Consider the following 16,927-nt stretch of genomic DNA (forward strand, 5'->3'; position numbering starts at 1 on the left):
CGTAGCAAACAGGGGCATTTACTCAGGTTGGAATAAATCTTATTTGTGCTGCTTCGTATCGATGAGTGGCACAAGCTTGAGTCATCACTGGCCCATGCCATGAACAGGGGGCGCGTCAGATATCCAATCACCTATATGAGAAATCATTAATCGACAAAGGGAAAGATGCGATTCAAGTGATATTTGGGGTAGTCGAGTTCCGTTAATTACGAACTAAAAACAGACGTGGAACAGTACGTAGCGAGAACGCCGCTGATGAAAAACATATATATGTACAGTCACTTGTCTTCCCAAGTTCGGTGTGATTTTGGCGCAAGGCGTCGCATTTGATGATTTTTTGGTTTGGAAATGGAACTTACGAGCCCAAAAGGTGTACGTAAACCAAAGCTTAATTAAAACAGCTTTAACACTACGTACCTAGTGATTTAAGAAGAGAAAGAGAGAGAAGACGATAGAAACTACCTAGTTGCCTTCTGTATCTGATAGGTGAAGCTTTATGTAAACTGTCGCATTGGCCCCTAGATTCAGCCTTCCACCCCAATTAAGGTGCTGACTCAGCGCTTGCATCACCCATCTCATGGGTACTTACCTAGGCCAAGTAAGAGCACTGCGTCAGCTACGTCCGTTTCGTCTACGCCATCATTGCGAGCATCCTCAAACTTTCCCAAACATCCAAATTGTTTCTTCTCAGTCAACATCTTATTGACGTCTATCATTTATCGTTTCCGCCATAGGTCTCGGTTAACGAAACTATGACCAAATAAGCACGAAGCTCGACCCCCGTACGATTTCATTCATCCTCATAACTAGAGCTTCGACCGCCACCGCACCGAGGTTGCTTCCATTCACCGACCCACGAATCCCGCGCAAACGAAACCGAATCTTCCCAGCGAACTCATGTCACTGATTTAGTGGACAGTATCTCTTCATGTTTCACAAAGAGTCTAGTCCACGGTTCCCTATCTGCGAATAATCCAACAAGTGCCACCCCGCAATCCACAAACTAGAATCCCAAGCACGTCCTTCTCCAACGCACAATATTACCTACGACCTTACTTCTTAATAAAGTACACAAGCGGATTAATCAAGCAATATTGCCAACCAGACATCGATCAAGCATCTGAGCAGCTCCCCATGGCGAGCCGATACGACCTGAGGTCCGCACAGGATCTAGATACAAGCTACGCTTCTTTGCCTGGGACAAGTGGAATTTCTGTCACTCAAAACTCGACGCCTCTTAAAGACAGGATATCAAATCAAAATACAAGAGGTATGTTTACAATTAATCTTAAGCATCAAAATCGGTAGCTAACTAGCTGTACTGCTTCCAGGATGTCACCCTTCGAGATGGATATATGAACTCTTGCACAACAACTTTACTGTATGCGATGTCTTTGAACGGTTGCGCAAAACAGAACTGAACGCACCATATCTATGGGATCACCCCCATCGATTGATGATAAATGGTAACCAGAGTTATTCAACCAAATCAACGCGGGTATTGTCCTCGCTGTGCGTTGACTGCCACTTTCATTTTGTGTTTAAGATGTCATGGGACGAGCGGCACTCTCAAGAGTCATGCAACCCTCAACAGGAACAGTGGCCTCCGAGTGATGCGAGATTCCCCTGGCATCATCTTGTTTGGGTTGGTCAAGATTCGCAATCTTCGCCACTCATGGATGACAGACAACGAAACAAGTATTACCCTCTAGCTGCTCGCGAGTCTTTTGCATGCTCAGCCGACCCATGTACGTTCTCAGTCACCCTGGAAATCTCAGAACCTCGCATGACCCGCGAGTGGATCGACTTATTACTTGACCACGATACCATTCGTAAGAATGTGCGCCGTGCTAAGGAACAGGATCCGGACCGGTACGCCGCGGCAAGCGATGACTGGGCACTGCAAGCTCCTCTGAACCTGAACACATATCTCAAGAACATAATTGAGGCCACCTCACAGGAGAACGCGAGGAGCATCTCTAAGAGGAACAAGCGATTCTTTGTACTCTTCGGAACTCCATGTTTTGAAATGTTCAGACAACTCGAATTCGAGGAAACAGTTGATGTAGCGGAAGATGGAGTTGATGGAGGGACTTTCACACCGCCAATCCCTCCTCGGTCAGATAACCCCTCTGGAGCTACCGATTTAGGGACATATCGAGCGTACATCGAAGACGTGAGATCTGAGGTTCAGTGCATCATACACAGAGGCGGCCAGCCTGCTGAGCTTTGCACTCCTGGTCTACATGCCGATTTGGGATGTGCAGAGGTACCGAACGTGAACTCCGTTTTAGTGAACATTGCGCGTTATGAGATCCTGGGAGTTTTGCCGAATCAGCCGAAGGAGATTGTTGTCAATGCTTACAAGAGGCAGTGGGATATTGTTCCTGATAAGCGAAAAGGACTCATTGACGCTCTTATGAGTATTGCAAATGACCTTAACGACGAACAGCTCAATGAATACGCTGTCACTCAATCATCAATCTTCGAGAGCCAAGTACAAAATCAATCAAACAGTGACGATGGCGGGTTGACAAACCAGGCTCTGCTCTTCTTCGAGCTGCAGCCTCTGAATGAATACAAGGCACAATCCATAGTTCAGGCATTCCGGCGAAAGGTGGCACAAGACCCCAGCTGTGCTACTACCGCCCGAAATATGTTGATGCTGATTTCTCAAGCATCATCCGATGATAACTACACGGCAGAGTTGGTGATGGAGTATGGGGAGGGGTTCTCTTTACCCACGGCGAAGGAGATTCTTGGCTTGAGTGATGCCAGCGGCTTTGGGCCTGATACGTTGGACGATGTCAAAGAAAAGGTCAGAAATATACGCCTGTTGTTGAGCCTAGAGAATGAGTCTAATCAATTGTACAGATTCAAAACGCCAAAGACAAGGATGCCAAGACAACTTACTTGGAGGCTATGGAGAAGATTGCCGAGCACACGAACTCAACCGGTCTCAAAAGCGCAGTTGGGGAACTACGAGAAATGCATGGTATTGCAGCTCCTGGTGGAAACAGCGCCACCGGCGCCTCCGCACAAGCTGCGAACTTTGATGTTCCGGTAGGACTGGAGAATATTGGAAATACGTGCTACCTCAACAGCCTTTTGCAATATCTTTTTACTGTCAAACCGGTCCGAGATGTTGTTATCAACTATGACAAGTTCAAGCTCGAGTTGACGGATGAGAAAATCAAGGAGCGATTGCTCGGTGGTAACAAAATGCAGCTGGATCGTGGCGAAGCTGTCGTTGCTCAGGCTTGTAAGTTTGTCTAGGTAAGGCGTCTACAGCTTAACTGACCAAACTCAGTTGTACAGGAGCTTTCAGATCTGTTCAACAATCTTGAAAAATCCGACAAGGTAGCAACGCGTCCGTCTCAGAGGCTGGCCAATGCTGTCCTATTGTCCACCGGCACACTCCTCAAAGAAACGAAGAGCTCTGTTGAAGCAACAACTGAATCTCAGCCGCCACCACTTCCTACTCGACCGCCCCCTGGACCCCCAGCAAGGGAGAATAACGATGTGGAGATGATTTCTGTAACCGCCAATGACAGCCGCGACCCAGCTGATACAGCTAGTACAGTCAGCTCGCAAACACTTGTCGAAGAGGATTCTGACCGTTCTTATGAGAAAGTGGAGACCTCTCCAACTACCACTGAAGATCAGGTAATTGACACAGTGATGGAGGTTGGACAAGATGAGGATGTCGTCAAAATTAGCCGAACGAGTGATAGGCCTATAGAGATTCCCGAGATTGTCGAAACACCGAAGAACGGCACTTCCCAAGATATTGAGTCTACTGATGTCAACATGCTGGATGTCGAGGAGCCACAAACGGTCGACCAGAAGGTGCTGACTGCTCTGGAACACCAAAAGAGGTCTTCTGGAACCGACCAGCAGGATGTAGAAGAGGTAATGGGCAGCATCATCAATCGTCTTCAAGCCGCTATACGCCCATCATCAGTTGACGAGTCAACCGGTATTCAATTTGAAGAGATCATGAGAACTTTCTTCGTTACCACCATTAACTACACCAAGAAGTTTGACGACAAGACTTATCAAAAGGAAATTAGTTTTGATCGGTCTATTACGGCATTTCCTGCCCCCAAAGGCTCATGCTCGCTGTATGAAGCCCTCGGACGAAACTTCGACCAGCAAATTATTGAAGAAGACAAACTTTCACGATATACAGCCATCCAGACGCTCCCCCCTGTTCTGCACGTGCTCATTCAACGGTCGCAGTCTATGGGGAGCAAGAACGGCAACCCGGTACTAATTCCTGAAATACTATACCTCGACCGATACATGGATGCCCCCCACGACTCACCGACCTTCAGAGAGAGAGTCAAGAGTTGGGCCATCACCAGCCGCATATCTGACATCAAAGCTTCCCAGGCTGCAGTTGAGAGCATGATTCCATCTGGGCCCATCCTCGAGAGCATTGCACAAGAAGACGAGGCCAAAGGCAGTATTGCAACTGTCACAGAAGACAGTGAAATGGTAGATGGTGTGAACATCGTGGAAGAGGACTGGAGTTTCGATGGTACGGTTGATGACGACTATCTTCTCGTTGACCGACCCAGCGCAAACTCAGTGACCTCAGCTGGTCTACCTTCCAGGCCAAAAGACATCAAAGACACCGAGATCGCCGTTAGGAAGACGATGGACTCTGAGCTCAGAGACAAGGAGGCGGCCCTGGAAGACTACTACTCCAAGTTGAAGAGCAATCCATATCGGCTCCACGCAGTCATATGCCATCGTGGCCAGCTGATGTCTGGTCACTATTGGGTATGGATTTACGACTTTGAACAGGATGTTTGGCGCAAATACAATGATTCCAACGTCGAGGTCAAACGCAGCACAGTTGAAGTTTTGAACACATTGAGCACCAGTGGAGAGCCGTACTTTCTTTGCTACGTCCGCGATGAAGACAAAGAGACTTACGTCGACGTACCTCGGCGTCGAAGACCAGCACCACCATCAGATACATCGTTCGAAAATCTTGACGCCGATGGAGATATAACAGTCACCAACAGCGAGCCGCCAAAGACCTCAGAATCGCCCCAGGAGCTTCCGCCTGCATATTCGAAGCAAAAAACTGACTAGGAACCTCCTTCATTGTCGGCTAGCAAAGGTCAAGCGTCTGTTCCATCCAAACAGCCATCCCCAGTTAAAGCGGACGCGGAGATGACCTCTAGAATGCAAAGCGCTCAAAACATAGCTAAGCGGGCTTCCTCGTCAGACGAAGACGAAGCTAGTTCTTCTACAGAAGCAGATGTGTGTGAAGCTCCGGCATCACCCACAAAACGACTAAAACTTGTCAAGACTAATGATCGGGCATCAGAGCCCCCGAAATTGCCCCATACCTCTGAGAAGCAATCTCTAGATGGCCCTCAAACAGAACTCGCGATAGGCGTGAAATTGACCTATGGGGATTGTGACACAATAGCTCAAAATTGCAAAAAATCCGAGCTTGGAACGCCCGATCGCGCTGTCAAGGCGGTCAAGAAACGGATCAAGTTGAAGGTGAAACCTCGAACACATTCTGCGGCTGACGTCGGGCGGCACCGTGGGCCCTGCGGCATAGTACATCGCATTATCGAAGTAGCAAAGCTTCTGGGGAAGCGTGAGAAGGTTACCGAGGACAAAGAGACAAAGGAGTCGTAACCTGCGGTGTGAGAAGAGCAGAGGTAGTAGAAAGAGATAACCCCGCGATTGAGCCAAATAACCTTTCAACGGAGTTTATACAACTAGCAGGTTTTTGGGGTGGGATTCCCTGGTGATGGCATGTCCGGAGGATCAGATAGATAGAGAAAGAATAGCAAGTTGCACAGAGAACTTGGAGTTGACTCGATCTGTTTTAATGGCCAATCCGTCAGCTGTTCATAGCTCATACTACCCACATTACTCCGTGTTTTAATATCGACTCTCAAGGATTTTAAAATTCCTTATTGGCCGGTGAAAACAGGCTTCCTCTTCTCCTGGAAAGCCTTAAGGGCTTCGTTTCTATCCTCGGTATTAACGACCCGCTCATACATCTTGTTCTCAACCTCTTCCCTTGCCCATGCTACAGCCTGTAGAGCAGCCCTCACACCTATCGGTCCTCCTTCGCAGATCTCCTGCGCAAGTCTCACAGCTTCACTCAACGCTGCTTTTCTGGCCTCGCCAAGAACGTCTGAGCCATCACGCTCATCCTCGGGTACGATCTCAACAAGTCGATCAGCAATACCTAGAAAGTACGCCTCAGGAGCTCCAACGCGACGGCCGGTCAGGATCAAATCCCGAGCGCGGGAGAGGCCGATAAGAGCGGGAAGACGGTGGGTGCCACCGGCGCCAGGGATGATACCTAGGCGGGTTTCAGGAAGACCGACAGTTGCATTGGAACTCAGAACGCGAAAGTGTGTGGAGAGAGCGAGCTCAAGACCGCCGCCGAGCGCGACTGAGGAGATGGCCGAAATGGTAGGGATTGGAAGGTTGGATAGAGATGTGAGGGTGTTGCGGAGATTTGTGAGAAATTCAGCAGTTCTATGCTCGATGATTAGTATAGCACATTGATATTTGATATAAGGAATACGGACTCTCCCTGGCTCATGCCCTTACGCTCCTTGAGATCCGCGCCAGCGCAAAACGATGTATCGACAGCACTAGCCAGCACAACAGCTCTAGTAGGACCCTTCTCATCTACACCAGCTGCACCACCAAAACGCTTCTGCAGTGGCAGTTCTTCGCCATTGGGCCCATATTGACTATGCAAAGCATCGATCTCGGCGCGAAGATTTGCTAGAAGAGCCCTTGAGATGGCATTTCGTGCAGACGGGCGGTTAAGCTCAAGAATGCGAATATGGCCAGTGTTTGGCGCGGGGAGGTTCGTTACGCGGATGAGAGGTTCGGTGGCAGAGGAATAGTAACGTCTGAGAAGACGAAGTGTCACTACGGGTTGGGAAAGACGAGGGGCCATTGTGAGCGGATCAATCGGTGATTGTTGGGTCGGTATTGATGATGGGAATTTGAGCTTTGTATATTACCTTAAGGTATCTGAGACACGGCATTGCGAGCCGAGGAATGACGTGCATCGGTTGGTGTCGGTTCATAAATGTTAAGCCGATAACCGATAAGACAAGGACGGGATTTTAAGAGAAGCACCCGTAGATTTATGGTTAATTCAAGTTCACACGGTTATATACACCCTTGCCTGTTGAAGTTTAATATTCTTGTATGTAACCGCAGTGAGTAGCATACGGGGTTGTTACTATCGACGAAACATGTTTGGTGGAGATGATGACTTGGTCCAAGTTCCACATACAATTGACAGGATGGCGGTCGACAATAAGACGATCCAAAGAAGCTGTTATGTCTGGTCAGCTTACAGTTACCTTCAATCTTTTCTATATGATGATGGAAACTGCACATTGTCACCTCTGTTTTAATCTTGGAAGCCAGGAAAACAAAGCCCAACTTTGCCACCAAACAAGCTTCTCTAAACTTCCATTCTGGGGAAACGTGCCAAGACAACGAACGGCATATAGACTAATTACAGTAGCGAGCCCAGATCCCAGTCAGCGACGAACTAGACCCATTGGATTGGATCTTCAGCCTCCTCCGACTTCTGTTGATCTTCTCTTTCTTCCCTACTCTTTGGCACAACGGGTAGTGTAGCCATAAGATCAAACAAAGACCATGGAGGGACGCTCTTAATTGAGCCCGTGGAGAATACACTACGTCTCACCAAGAGACATCTCCACGATGGCATCAGCTTCCATTTTGCAATCATTGTCGACTTCCACAACTCTCACCTCGTCTGCACCATCACCCACAGCCTCAAGCACACCTCTCACTATTCTCATTCGCAGTTCCATCGAAGGAACCTCCGATTTCTTCCCGTTTGTTGACATCGCCGGTCTCGGCTCTGGCTCTGATGATGTTAACTCGGGACTCACTTTCAAAGAGCTTTTCGCCACAAGTCTCGATGGGAACCAGGAAATAACTCTATTCAGTTCTGGGTGCCAGGTCGATGGTAGAACCGACTGCACACGCGCCTGCAACAATTCCAGTCTCTTCTTCAGCTCGTTGGAGACGTTCTACAATTGCGCTGCCTTGGCTGCGGCCGCGCACTGGACTCAGGATGCGAAATCTTACTATGTAAGCCAAGAGACTGAGCGCAATGCTAGCGCAATCATGGGATCTGGAACTTTGTCAGAGTTTGACGGTCGACCTGTTCTCAAATCTCTCATCGCTTGCGCTCAAGACTCTTGTGACAACGATGGTCTGAGCAAACCTTGCAACCGGACAATTGACCGCTTGTCCTATGATACCTCAACCCCTGAGGAGATTTTCGAGGCCCTGGACGAGTTTTGTCCAGAGTTACCAGCCGAGGTCAACCCAGATATCTTTGGACCGGGAGTAGGTTCGACTGGCATTTGTTGAGTTCTCTAGACACTGACATGGGCTTCAGGTTCTCATCTCCTATGTTCTCCAAGTATGCTTCGCTGCATCCTTGTATCTGCTACTCAAAGGCTTCACTCTCTGGGTCACTATCACACAAGATACCAGCCGTCGCAAATCGGAACCCAAGCCCTATCGCCTGAAGCGCAGTCTGACCCGAATTGAGAGTATGATCTGGCGTGACTCTGGTGGCCTGTCGCGCACGAGCATTGCGATTGCAACCACCTTAGTCGAGTTTCAAGAGGCTCAGTGCTGGTTTGTCTTTGCTGTTCAGATTGCATCGATTCTTGCCATTGTCGTAAACTCTCAAGAGGGTACCTTTTGGGGCGAGATCGTTGTCAATGCTGCCATTGCATTTCATGTTTCTCAGAACGGCATACTACCAATGTTCCTTGTCCAGGTCTGTCTGCATCACGAGGGCATTCGCAACTGGCACACATTTTTGGGCTTCTTCATGGAGTATCTCCTCGCCATCGTCGCAACGTCGCAAAAGATCTATTTCAAAGACGCGTTCGCTTTGTTCAAGAGCCAGAATGAGATAGAAGCATGTGGTTTCAACCCAAGTCCACGAACATATTGCGCCGCAACTCAAGGTATTGACGGACAGTCCTTCAGCTTCTTTCCGCATCCCTTGTTGTATAAAATGACGTTTCTTATTCTCGACACCATTGCCATCATCGCCTTGGTAGCTGATCAGCTGGCGTGGACCCTTCGCAAGCATCATCTCACTAAACATGTTCAGATTGGTTCGTACCGTCTTGGTCGCTGGCCTCGCTGGGGGAAGCAGAAAAGAGGACTTTTTATTAAGATCTGGTTCTGGCGTATCCTTGAAGTCGCATATCTCGTCATCAACATCTTGTACATGATCTCTCTAACGAAAGTCATCAATGCCGAGAGTTTTGCTGCTAATAGGTGGTCGTATGGCCAGGTAAGTTTCCATCCCCTGATCAGCTCATTTATCTCATGGTAGTCTATAGATCATCGCTGTTACCGTCTGGGGACCGGTTATTGTCAAGTTGTTCGACCTCCTGCTTTGTGAGTATGCAAGAAATATGTTCGAGTTACTATTTTGCTGACTACATATGCAGCTGGGCCTCCCAAGAATGGCATGAGACTCAACTCGGGTCCACCTAGGCTACGTATCGACAACGTTATAAACGGTCGAGTGGGGACATCTGCAGATGAAGTCATTGAAGATGATAATGAAACCGACGAGAAATGCGACGAACCGGAGTCAAGAGCCAGAGATGAGGGTTTTATGATTCGACAAGCTGCTACTGTGCAGTTGGCAGATCCGAATCACGATGGCCGGGATATTGAGTGCGAAGCAATAGGGCCAGAGCCCAAAGCAGCATCGCCAGAAGGTATCAGTGCCGAAAGAGACGTCAAAGGCACAACGAAATGATGATTTATGAAGTTTTATTCTTTTTTCATGATGACGACGGCTGATGAACATTGAAAATTCTGTCATGGTTAATGTACTAGATTTGAATCCGATTTAGATATGAAAACAGATGAGCTTCAAGCGATATGAAGCCGAATCTGTTGAACAATGAATACGGTCAAGGGCAACTGTGACGCCTGGAAATATGACAGAAACTTGAGCCTTCGGTTCTAAAAGCGATAGACAAGCTCAGGGCAATTAATAATGTGTTTTGTAGCTATTTGGATGGTGCTTTTGCTTTTGCTTCCTGCTTCAAGGTCACGACTGTATTGACACTTCGAGTTCAATTCATTAGCTGAGTTTAGAAGTTGTTACATTGATCTTGTTCACAAATTTGTGGTAGATCTAATGGTACCTTCCATTACAACTAACATCAGCCCTTGTTATGTAAACGCACCTTCCCCACACGAGCTCCCAAACCTTCTTCAGCGATCGACCGCGGGTTCTTTCGATGATGAGATTGAACACAAAACATGAAAAGAGGACAAGCTCGTTCTAAGCTCAGCACTTTCTCCCCGTTTATTTCAAGCCTCACTGCGTCATCATTACCTCTCTTTTTTTTTCACGTGCTTGTTGGTCGCGCCGTAACAGGGAGTTCTTTCCCCGCGAGTGACATCATGCAGCTATGACAAGCTCCCGTCGTCATAACATAAGTTACAAGAGCTTCCCGTGTCTCTCTTTCTCCTTTCGAAAAAAGCTCACTCTATTCTTTCTCAATTTCATCAATTGACTCTTGTCTTTACCTCACAACACAAAAGATCCCAATTCAATTCTCCCACAACAAAACACCAGCAGCCATCATCATGTCTTTCCTCACAGAGAACGTCATCCGCCGTGTCGCCCTCGCACCTCGCGTCATCGCCTTCCAGGCTCCTCGAACATTCACCACGAGCTTTGCTTTGCAGCGAACTGCCACAGATGCTGTCAAGGACACTGCCAAGAAGGTTGATCGTGTTGTGAGCGACAAGATTGTCGACGGCATTGAGGCTGGCGGTTAGTCTTCAACTATCAACTGGCTCAAGATGTTCAATTGCTAATAAGGTTTTTCAGAAAACGTTGCCTCGAAGGCCAAGGATGTTGCCCAGGATGTGACTGGTGGCAGCGCCACCGGAAAGGCACAAGAGCTCCGAGGAGAGGCTGCTGGCAAGGCTCAGGAGCTCAAGGGTGAAGCCAAGGGCGCTGCTGAGCAGGCCAAGGGCAAGGTAAAGGGTGCAGCTGAGGAGATTAAGGGCAAGTTGTAAGCACAGCTCAAACTTGTCATGACTGAGATGGGATATAATGGAAATTCAGACCTCATGATGGTCTGTTGTACGATTACAAGGCATGCATCATAACACTAAGGGAGCAATTTTCATGCATTAAGAAATCAATTTACACATTCATCTTGTGCTAAACCCACCACAACTATGACATGGTCACATTGAATTTTTTTTAATGTGATCCTACCCCAACTGAAAACAACGACCTCATGTCTGTATATGACGCTTGTCTCAGGCAAGTGAAACCTGACGTCATCAATTTTCGAATGCTGTCTCTCTGATATCATGTCTTATTCGTCTCCATATTATTTCCATATTGTTCGGGCATTAAACATACTTATTCATTCTTATTCCACGGTGCATTATGAAACAACGTTGCAAACTACCGCCATTTGCTTTCCATCCTAGTATTAGAAGCATATGTGCTTATGCAATGTTTGTCTTCTTGGGCTGGACATCGATTTCGCCAAGAGGGAAGCGAACCCATGTTGTATCCTCCGTCATAATACCAGCCGCACCTGCATAGAAGGCTGCGAAGGCACAGATACATGAGAATGCGCCTCCAGTCTTGTTGATTCGAATTGCAGCAGTAGGGTGAGTGGTTTGCAGAAACTGAGCCAAGCTGAGGAAGAGGAAAGCGAGGAACAAGAAACCGAGAACAATGAGGATGGCAATGTTGGTCTTGAGAGCGGCCACAAAGAATATGAGGGTGAGGAAGCACCACAGAATCAGGAAGATGCCCAATGCAAAGCTGTAAGCGCGGTCGTCGCCCTTGTATGCGTCCTTGATACCAAGATCGGGAACGAAGAACATGGCGAATGCAAGCCAGAAGGCACCATAGGAACAATGGACGGTAGTACCAAAGGTATTACCGACGCGGAACTCCATAAGGCCGGCAAAAAGTTGGGCAATGCCACCGAAGAAGACAGCAAGACCAAAGATGGCTTGGTCAGGACCGACACCGCCGAAGGGGTTTGATCCAGGGAGACTGTAACACAGGATTAGCATTTAAAACCATGACGAGGGATATGGAAATAATTTACCCGGCACCGCACTGGTAGAGGCCGAGTACAAAGGTAGTCAAGGCAAAACTGATCAACCCCAATGGACCAGGATTGGCAACCTTGAAGAACGAAGGGTTATACACCTGTGACACCATGGACTGGTGAGGCTTCTGAACGTTCCTATTTCGTTCCTCATAGTAATGGTTGGGATGATTGCAATGGTAGTGGCCTTCCTCCTTATCTGTGTACTGCGTAGGGGTCGTTGCCCCGTGGGAGGGAGGAGTGCCTGAAGACATCTCGTCTGAGTATTGCACTAAGATTTATGGAAAATGAGTAGTGATAAGCTGGTCACTTAACACGGCAGAAACAAGCTACTGTAGAAGGATTCGGAATAGACTTCTGCAGAAAGATCTGGAGAAGGATCTGATCAACGCATATAGGGTCCAAGACATAGCTTTATATCCCCCATCGTTCGTACTTGGGTACGAGATCTACCCCAAACTCAACTTTGACATGACGAACGAACGGACATTCGACTCCATCGGGCTCTTGGAGTGTGGGAACGGCAAGTTCCAAAGGTCACATTGGTAGGATCAGCAACAGGCTGAGAACTGATAGTCCAATGTGATAGTCAAGTTCATTGGAACATGTCCCATCTTCCGAGCTCAACGACCCACGACACTAACAGCCCTTGAGTAAGAACATCACCAAAGGGCCGAGGATCAAGGATGGGCGTGGAGAATAGACCCAGTAACCAATGTGGAGGTTCCCAACATGGTGTGACGGAACCTTTGCAGGGCCTATTATCCTGGGCAACGCTGGATATGTCGGCACGCGGATATAGCATGCTGTAGACTGCGCTTGGGGGTGATTTAGACGAAGCGGAGCCAGTGTCCAGGGTATAATCCAGTCGTCATAAGGTTGGTGATGAGAATTGCGTGGCAATGGTTGGCCAGGTTCGAGTCAAGTATCCATACCCGCGGAGATTTCAAATCATATCATGAAAACCACTGAGCATTGTGCCGTTCATTTTGGCTAGGGTCTTTCATCAGGAGTGAAATCGATACTTCGAGAATACTCGTCTGCGAAGCTGGGAAGTGTTTAAAACCAACTTTGAGGCTCAGGCCAAGCCGGGAGGATCAATCCTGGCTCAGCTAGTACTGAGCCTCAACACGAACCAGCAGGGGAGCTGCACGTCGGAGTTATTCCCACGAGAAAACACCCTAGAAGCATTAGTAAAGCAGACAAAAGCTTGCGGTGGAGATGACGGCCGAATTGTGTCGTTGATAAGTGGAGTGATTGTTATGGCGGCCGGAAGAATTCCGTTGGCGAACTCCACCAACTTCAGCTCGCAACGTGGTAAAAACGAGGCTATCAAGAGTCATGTTCATTCTGCTGTTGGTTTCATTGGCTTACAGACATATAGAATGCCGTCCCCAGGTACCGTGTGTCTGGTTGGATCTCTTGACGGGTCTTCTCCATATGTGACGAACATCATCTTGCCATTTACCCCAAATCGCGGAGTCGGGCTTTGACTCAAATGAGGAGAAGCATAAACGGAGTTAACTAACACGAGAGAAACGTGAATCTTATCCAGATCGAGGCTCCCGACTTAGCGCAGCGCCTCTGATGACATGGTGTGTATGATGATTTATTATTCCCGCGCTTATATCCTGTTATAAGTTGATAATATCCTCGGTAGCGCTCAAATGGAAGCTCGGTTACATTCAACTAATTGCCGAATGATTCAGGGTAATCAGCCTTTCATCTCGATGGGAAATAGTATTTCAATACTTCAAGAGTCGGATACGTCGGCAGTGTTGGTTGCTGGATGAATTGCTTTACTTCGAATTGATCGTCGGTTGGAGTTGCTTTTGACTGACTGATTTTAGCCGGCAGCGATTGGAAGGAAATACAGTGGTAACCCGAACGGATAATGTGAACGAATCTGTCGTCGAATGCAAGGGTATCTCGGGACGTCGGCAGATCGAAGCAGGGATGCTTTGGAGACAGTCTTCACCTTGGTGAACATCTCGGTGAAGAAACATGGATCTGGTCTCGTGACCATTTCGACTGCATTAGATAATCCCTGCCACCTCAGTCTGTGATTGTGGGGAACGGAATCTGCGGGTTCGGATGATGCGCATGCTCATTCGCTACTCGTTATACACCACCTAAACCTCCCTCTTTCGTAGCTATCGTTTCCTGCTCTAACATGCTCAGTCCGCGATATCCAAAACCTCACAGCTCGCGGTGCTGAACATGATTTCAATGTCTCTGGGCTTATGCCACTGAACAAACTCGTCATGCCGCTGAACAAATCTGCCATTTTTCTCAGTTCCTGCAATGTCTTTCCCGCCGTGTCGAGTCTAACGCCTATCCGATCTATAACGTCATCTGGAGGGGTGCGATTTAGCCACGCACCGGCAACGACTTTCTCAATAGACGGGCATAGACGATATGCTACAGTAAACAGCGGTCAAAGTAATGAAGTACCTGAGTGGCCTAAAACTTCGTATCCTTCTCCCTACGAGATCTTCGCTATGAAGAATGACGCTCCATATACCAAGCATCGATTCTATCAGCTTGTCAAAGTCTACCACCCCGACCGACACAGCCATGCTCTCAATACCGATAACATAACACACAAGGTCCGCTTAGAACGGTATCGCCTTATTGTTGCTGCCAACGACCTCCTTAGCGATCCCTCTAAACGTCAACTCTACGATGTTCATGGTGTAGGATGGACTGGTGGTCGGCCTCAGACACTCAACGAATCTGTCCGTAGTGCCGATCGTGCCTGGCGTCATAGAGCTGGATCTGCCGCACATAATGCTACATGGGAAGACTGGGAACGATGGTACAATGCCCGTGATGGCAGAGTCAAGGATCCTTTATACATGTCCAATGGCCTTTTTGCCACTCTCGTTGTTGTTATGTGCATGATAGGCGCTTTTGCTCAGATGAGTAGAGCAGACCAATACGGCGCCGATCTCGTGGAAATGAAGAACCAGTCCAACCTCGCCATTGGGCAGCAGGTGGCCCGTCGTAATACAATTGCGGCGGGCAGGTCTAAGGATGAAAGAGTTGATATGTTTTTGAAGGACAGAGAGAACTTGAATTATGCTTTCCAGCCTGGCAAGTATGACAACGAAGTGCTGCAGGCAGCTCAAGGCCATGGTCCTAGTCATGAACATAATGGAAAAGTGTGAAAGCAGCAGGAGTGGACTTAGAGGATGAGGCAACATGGGGTTGGTGAGAACATACCTTGCTTTGCTGCGGTCCTTTTCTTTCGTTCTGTTTTGGAGCATTGTCGTGTGTCAGCACGCAAGGGGTCTGGAGTCTTTCGATATTGTTACTGAGGTAGCTTCCAAATGATCGACTTTTGAAGAAATCTTCACAGTGTGAAAGAGGTCTGGTCAAAGAAATAACTCTTAGTGGTGATTCAAAATTAACATCTACGTTGCTACTCCCATAACCACATAAAATACCGACTACCTTGCAAAGTTCCCTTTGTCTTGGATATACCAGGCATGGAATATTGAAACATGATCCAAAGTTGAGACAGCTTTGATTAATCTCAAGCATAATTAAGTTGCGTTGGCCTTCCCCTGTCCTATCTACAACGCAAATAAATAGCTAAACAACATCAAAATGGCCCCTCTCGGACCTATCTCCCGTCCATAAGCGACAAAGCCGTAGCACAAGATCTCGTCGTCTCACTCTCATTCAGAAACACCGAAATTAAGCCAGCCCCTATTAAGCAGGAGGTCTCTCCAAGAATCAAGGCATAAAGTCTTTATTAGAACGCTTTCCTCTGGATTTCTGCCCGCTCCCGACTCTGATCAGTCCTATTTGACATTGTGCTGAATCTCGAAACCAAAGACACAGGGCTTACAACACGTCGGTCAGCCTGGAAAGAACTTGCTCGAGACAGAGGTGAGATAGGTGACGTATCATCGTCGGGACTTGGCGGGGACTCTGAGTCTTCTGAGCCATGCACCTCAGTCATACGGCCTCTGCTGACGGTATATGCCCGTGGCTTCTGCCACGCTCGAGTAAAGCTTCTTACCTCCGCCACTGCGGGCTGAGGTGTAGGTGATCGGACACGGTCTCCATAACTGACCCAGGAATCCTCTAGGCTCGAAATCCGGTCGTTACCCGATTCTGTTAGAGGCGGAGGTGTTGGTAATGGGGAACTCGGTGGTGAAGGACTGTAGACTGGGGTCTGCGGAGGAGTAACTTGAGTCACTCTTGAGCGTCTTCGTGACTTTCGAACCAAGATCCAAGTTGCCAAGGCTGTAATGCCTAAGCCAAAGAGAACACTGATTACTATAGCAGCTATAGCTCCATCTGATAGACCACTAGGGTGGTGTAATGTCGACGCTCCAGAACCTGAGCTCTGGTTGCCGGCAGGAGTCGCAGTTGAATATGTAGTATAATTGTTTGTAGTAGCGACAGGTGTCGCTGTAATAGTTGTTGAAGAAGCTGTTGGTATAGTATTAGGTATACCATCTGGATTACTCGAATATGGATTCATCGTCTCCCACACTGTCTCTGTCATGACACCGCTCTCGCTGTCTCGGTCGCCATGGACAACTGTTTTAAATGTCGAACCATGGCTGGATTGCCAAGTTCGTGGGACATCTCTGTCCTCATGAGCAGGAACTGTAACATCTGCTGGAATTATAGTGGCCATGAGTTTGTCGGTTTTGAGGAACAAGCTTGTCGTAGATGCAACAGAGTTTGTCATAACCAAACTTGATTTTGAGGATGCT

At 48.0% G+C, this 16,927-nt stretch overlaps 8 protein-coding genes across 8 annotated transcripts; 5 read left to right on the forward strand and 3 right to left on the reverse strand.

The window, feature by feature from the left end:
* Positions 1-1,546: 1,546 nt before the first annotated feature.
* On the forward strand, positions 1,547-5,106 carry FMAN_05719 (uncharacterized protein; the record flags this gene model as incomplete). Its single annotated transcript, XM_041827591.1, has 3 exons — positions 1,547-2,818; positions 2,875-3,262; positions 3,311-5,106. 3 exons carry the CDS (start codon positions 1,547-1,549, stop codon positions 5,104-5,106), a joined length of 3,456 nt encoding a protein of 1,151 aa, XP_041678539.1.
* An 81-nt stretch (positions 5,107-5,187) lies between these two features.
* On the forward strand, positions 5,188-5,667 carry FMAN_05718 (uncharacterized protein; the record flags this gene model as incomplete). Its single annotated transcript, XM_041827592.1, has 1 exon — positions 5,188-5,667. One exon carries the CDS (start codon positions 5,188-5,190, stop codon positions 5,665-5,667), a length of 480 nt encoding a protein of 159 aa, XP_041678540.1.
* Positions 5,668-5,948: 281 nt separating this feature from the next.
* FMAN_05717 (uncharacterized protein) lies at positions 5,949-6,958 on the reverse strand (the record flags this gene model as incomplete). The annotated part of the gene is made up of 2 exons (XM_041827593.1): positions 5,949-6,525; positions 6,579-6,958. The coding sequence occupies 2 exons, from the start codon at positions 6,956-6,958 to the stop codon at positions 5,949-5,951; spliced, it is 957 nt and encodes a 318-aa protein (XP_041678541.1).
* Positions 6,959-7,743: 785 nt separating this feature from the next.
* Positions 7,744-9,847, forward strand: FMAN_05716 (uncharacterized protein; the record flags this gene model as incomplete). The annotated part of the gene is made up of 4 exons (XM_041827594.1): positions 7,744-8,400; positions 8,453-9,370; positions 9,420-9,477; positions 9,531-9,847. 4 exons carry the CDS (start codon positions 7,744-7,746, stop codon positions 9,845-9,847), a joined length of 1,950 nt encoding a protein of 649 aa, XP_041678542.1.
* An 842-nt stretch (positions 9,848-10,689) lies between these two features.
* FMAN_05715 (uncharacterized protein) lies at positions 10,690-11,127 on the forward strand (the record flags this gene model as incomplete). The annotated part of the gene is made up of 2 exons (XM_041827595.1): positions 10,690-10,879; positions 10,937-11,127. The coding sequence occupies 2 exons, from the start codon at positions 10,690-10,692 to the stop codon at positions 11,125-11,127; spliced, it is 381 nt and encodes a 126-aa protein (XP_041678543.1).
* A 444-nt stretch (positions 11,128-11,571) lies between these two features.
* Positions 11,572-12,445, reverse strand: FMAN_05714 (uncharacterized protein; the record flags this gene model as incomplete). The annotated part of the gene is made up of 2 exons (XM_041827596.1): positions 11,572-12,133; positions 12,189-12,445. 2 exons carry the CDS (start codon positions 12,443-12,445, stop codon positions 11,572-11,574), a joined length of 819 nt encoding a protein of 272 aa, XP_041678544.1.
* A 1,989-nt stretch (positions 12,446-14,434) lies between these two features.
* Positions 14,435-15,361, forward strand: FMAN_05713 (uncharacterized protein; the record flags this gene model as incomplete). Its single annotated transcript, XM_041827598.1, has 1 exon — positions 14,435-15,361. One exon carries the CDS (start codon positions 14,435-14,437, stop codon positions 15,359-15,361), a length of 927 nt encoding a protein of 308 aa, XP_041678545.1.
* A 590-nt stretch (positions 15,362-15,951) lies between these two features.
* FMAN_05712 (uncharacterized protein) lies at positions 15,952-16,848 on the reverse strand (the record flags this gene model as incomplete). The annotated part of the gene is made up of 1 exon (XM_041827599.1): positions 15,952-16,848. One exon carries the CDS (start codon positions 16,846-16,848, stop codon positions 15,952-15,954), a length of 897 nt encoding a protein of 298 aa, XP_041678546.1.
* Positions 16,849-16,927: the final 79 nt, after the last annotated feature.

The sequence above is a fragment of the Fusarium mangiferae genome (genome assembly GCF_900044065.1).
Source record: "Fusarium mangiferae strain MRC7560 genome assembly, contig: FMAN_scaffold002, whole genome shotgun sequence".
Classification (NCBI taxonomy): Eukaryota; Fungi; Ascomycota; class Sordariomycetes; order Hypocreales; family Nectriaceae; genus Fusarium; species Fusarium mangiferae.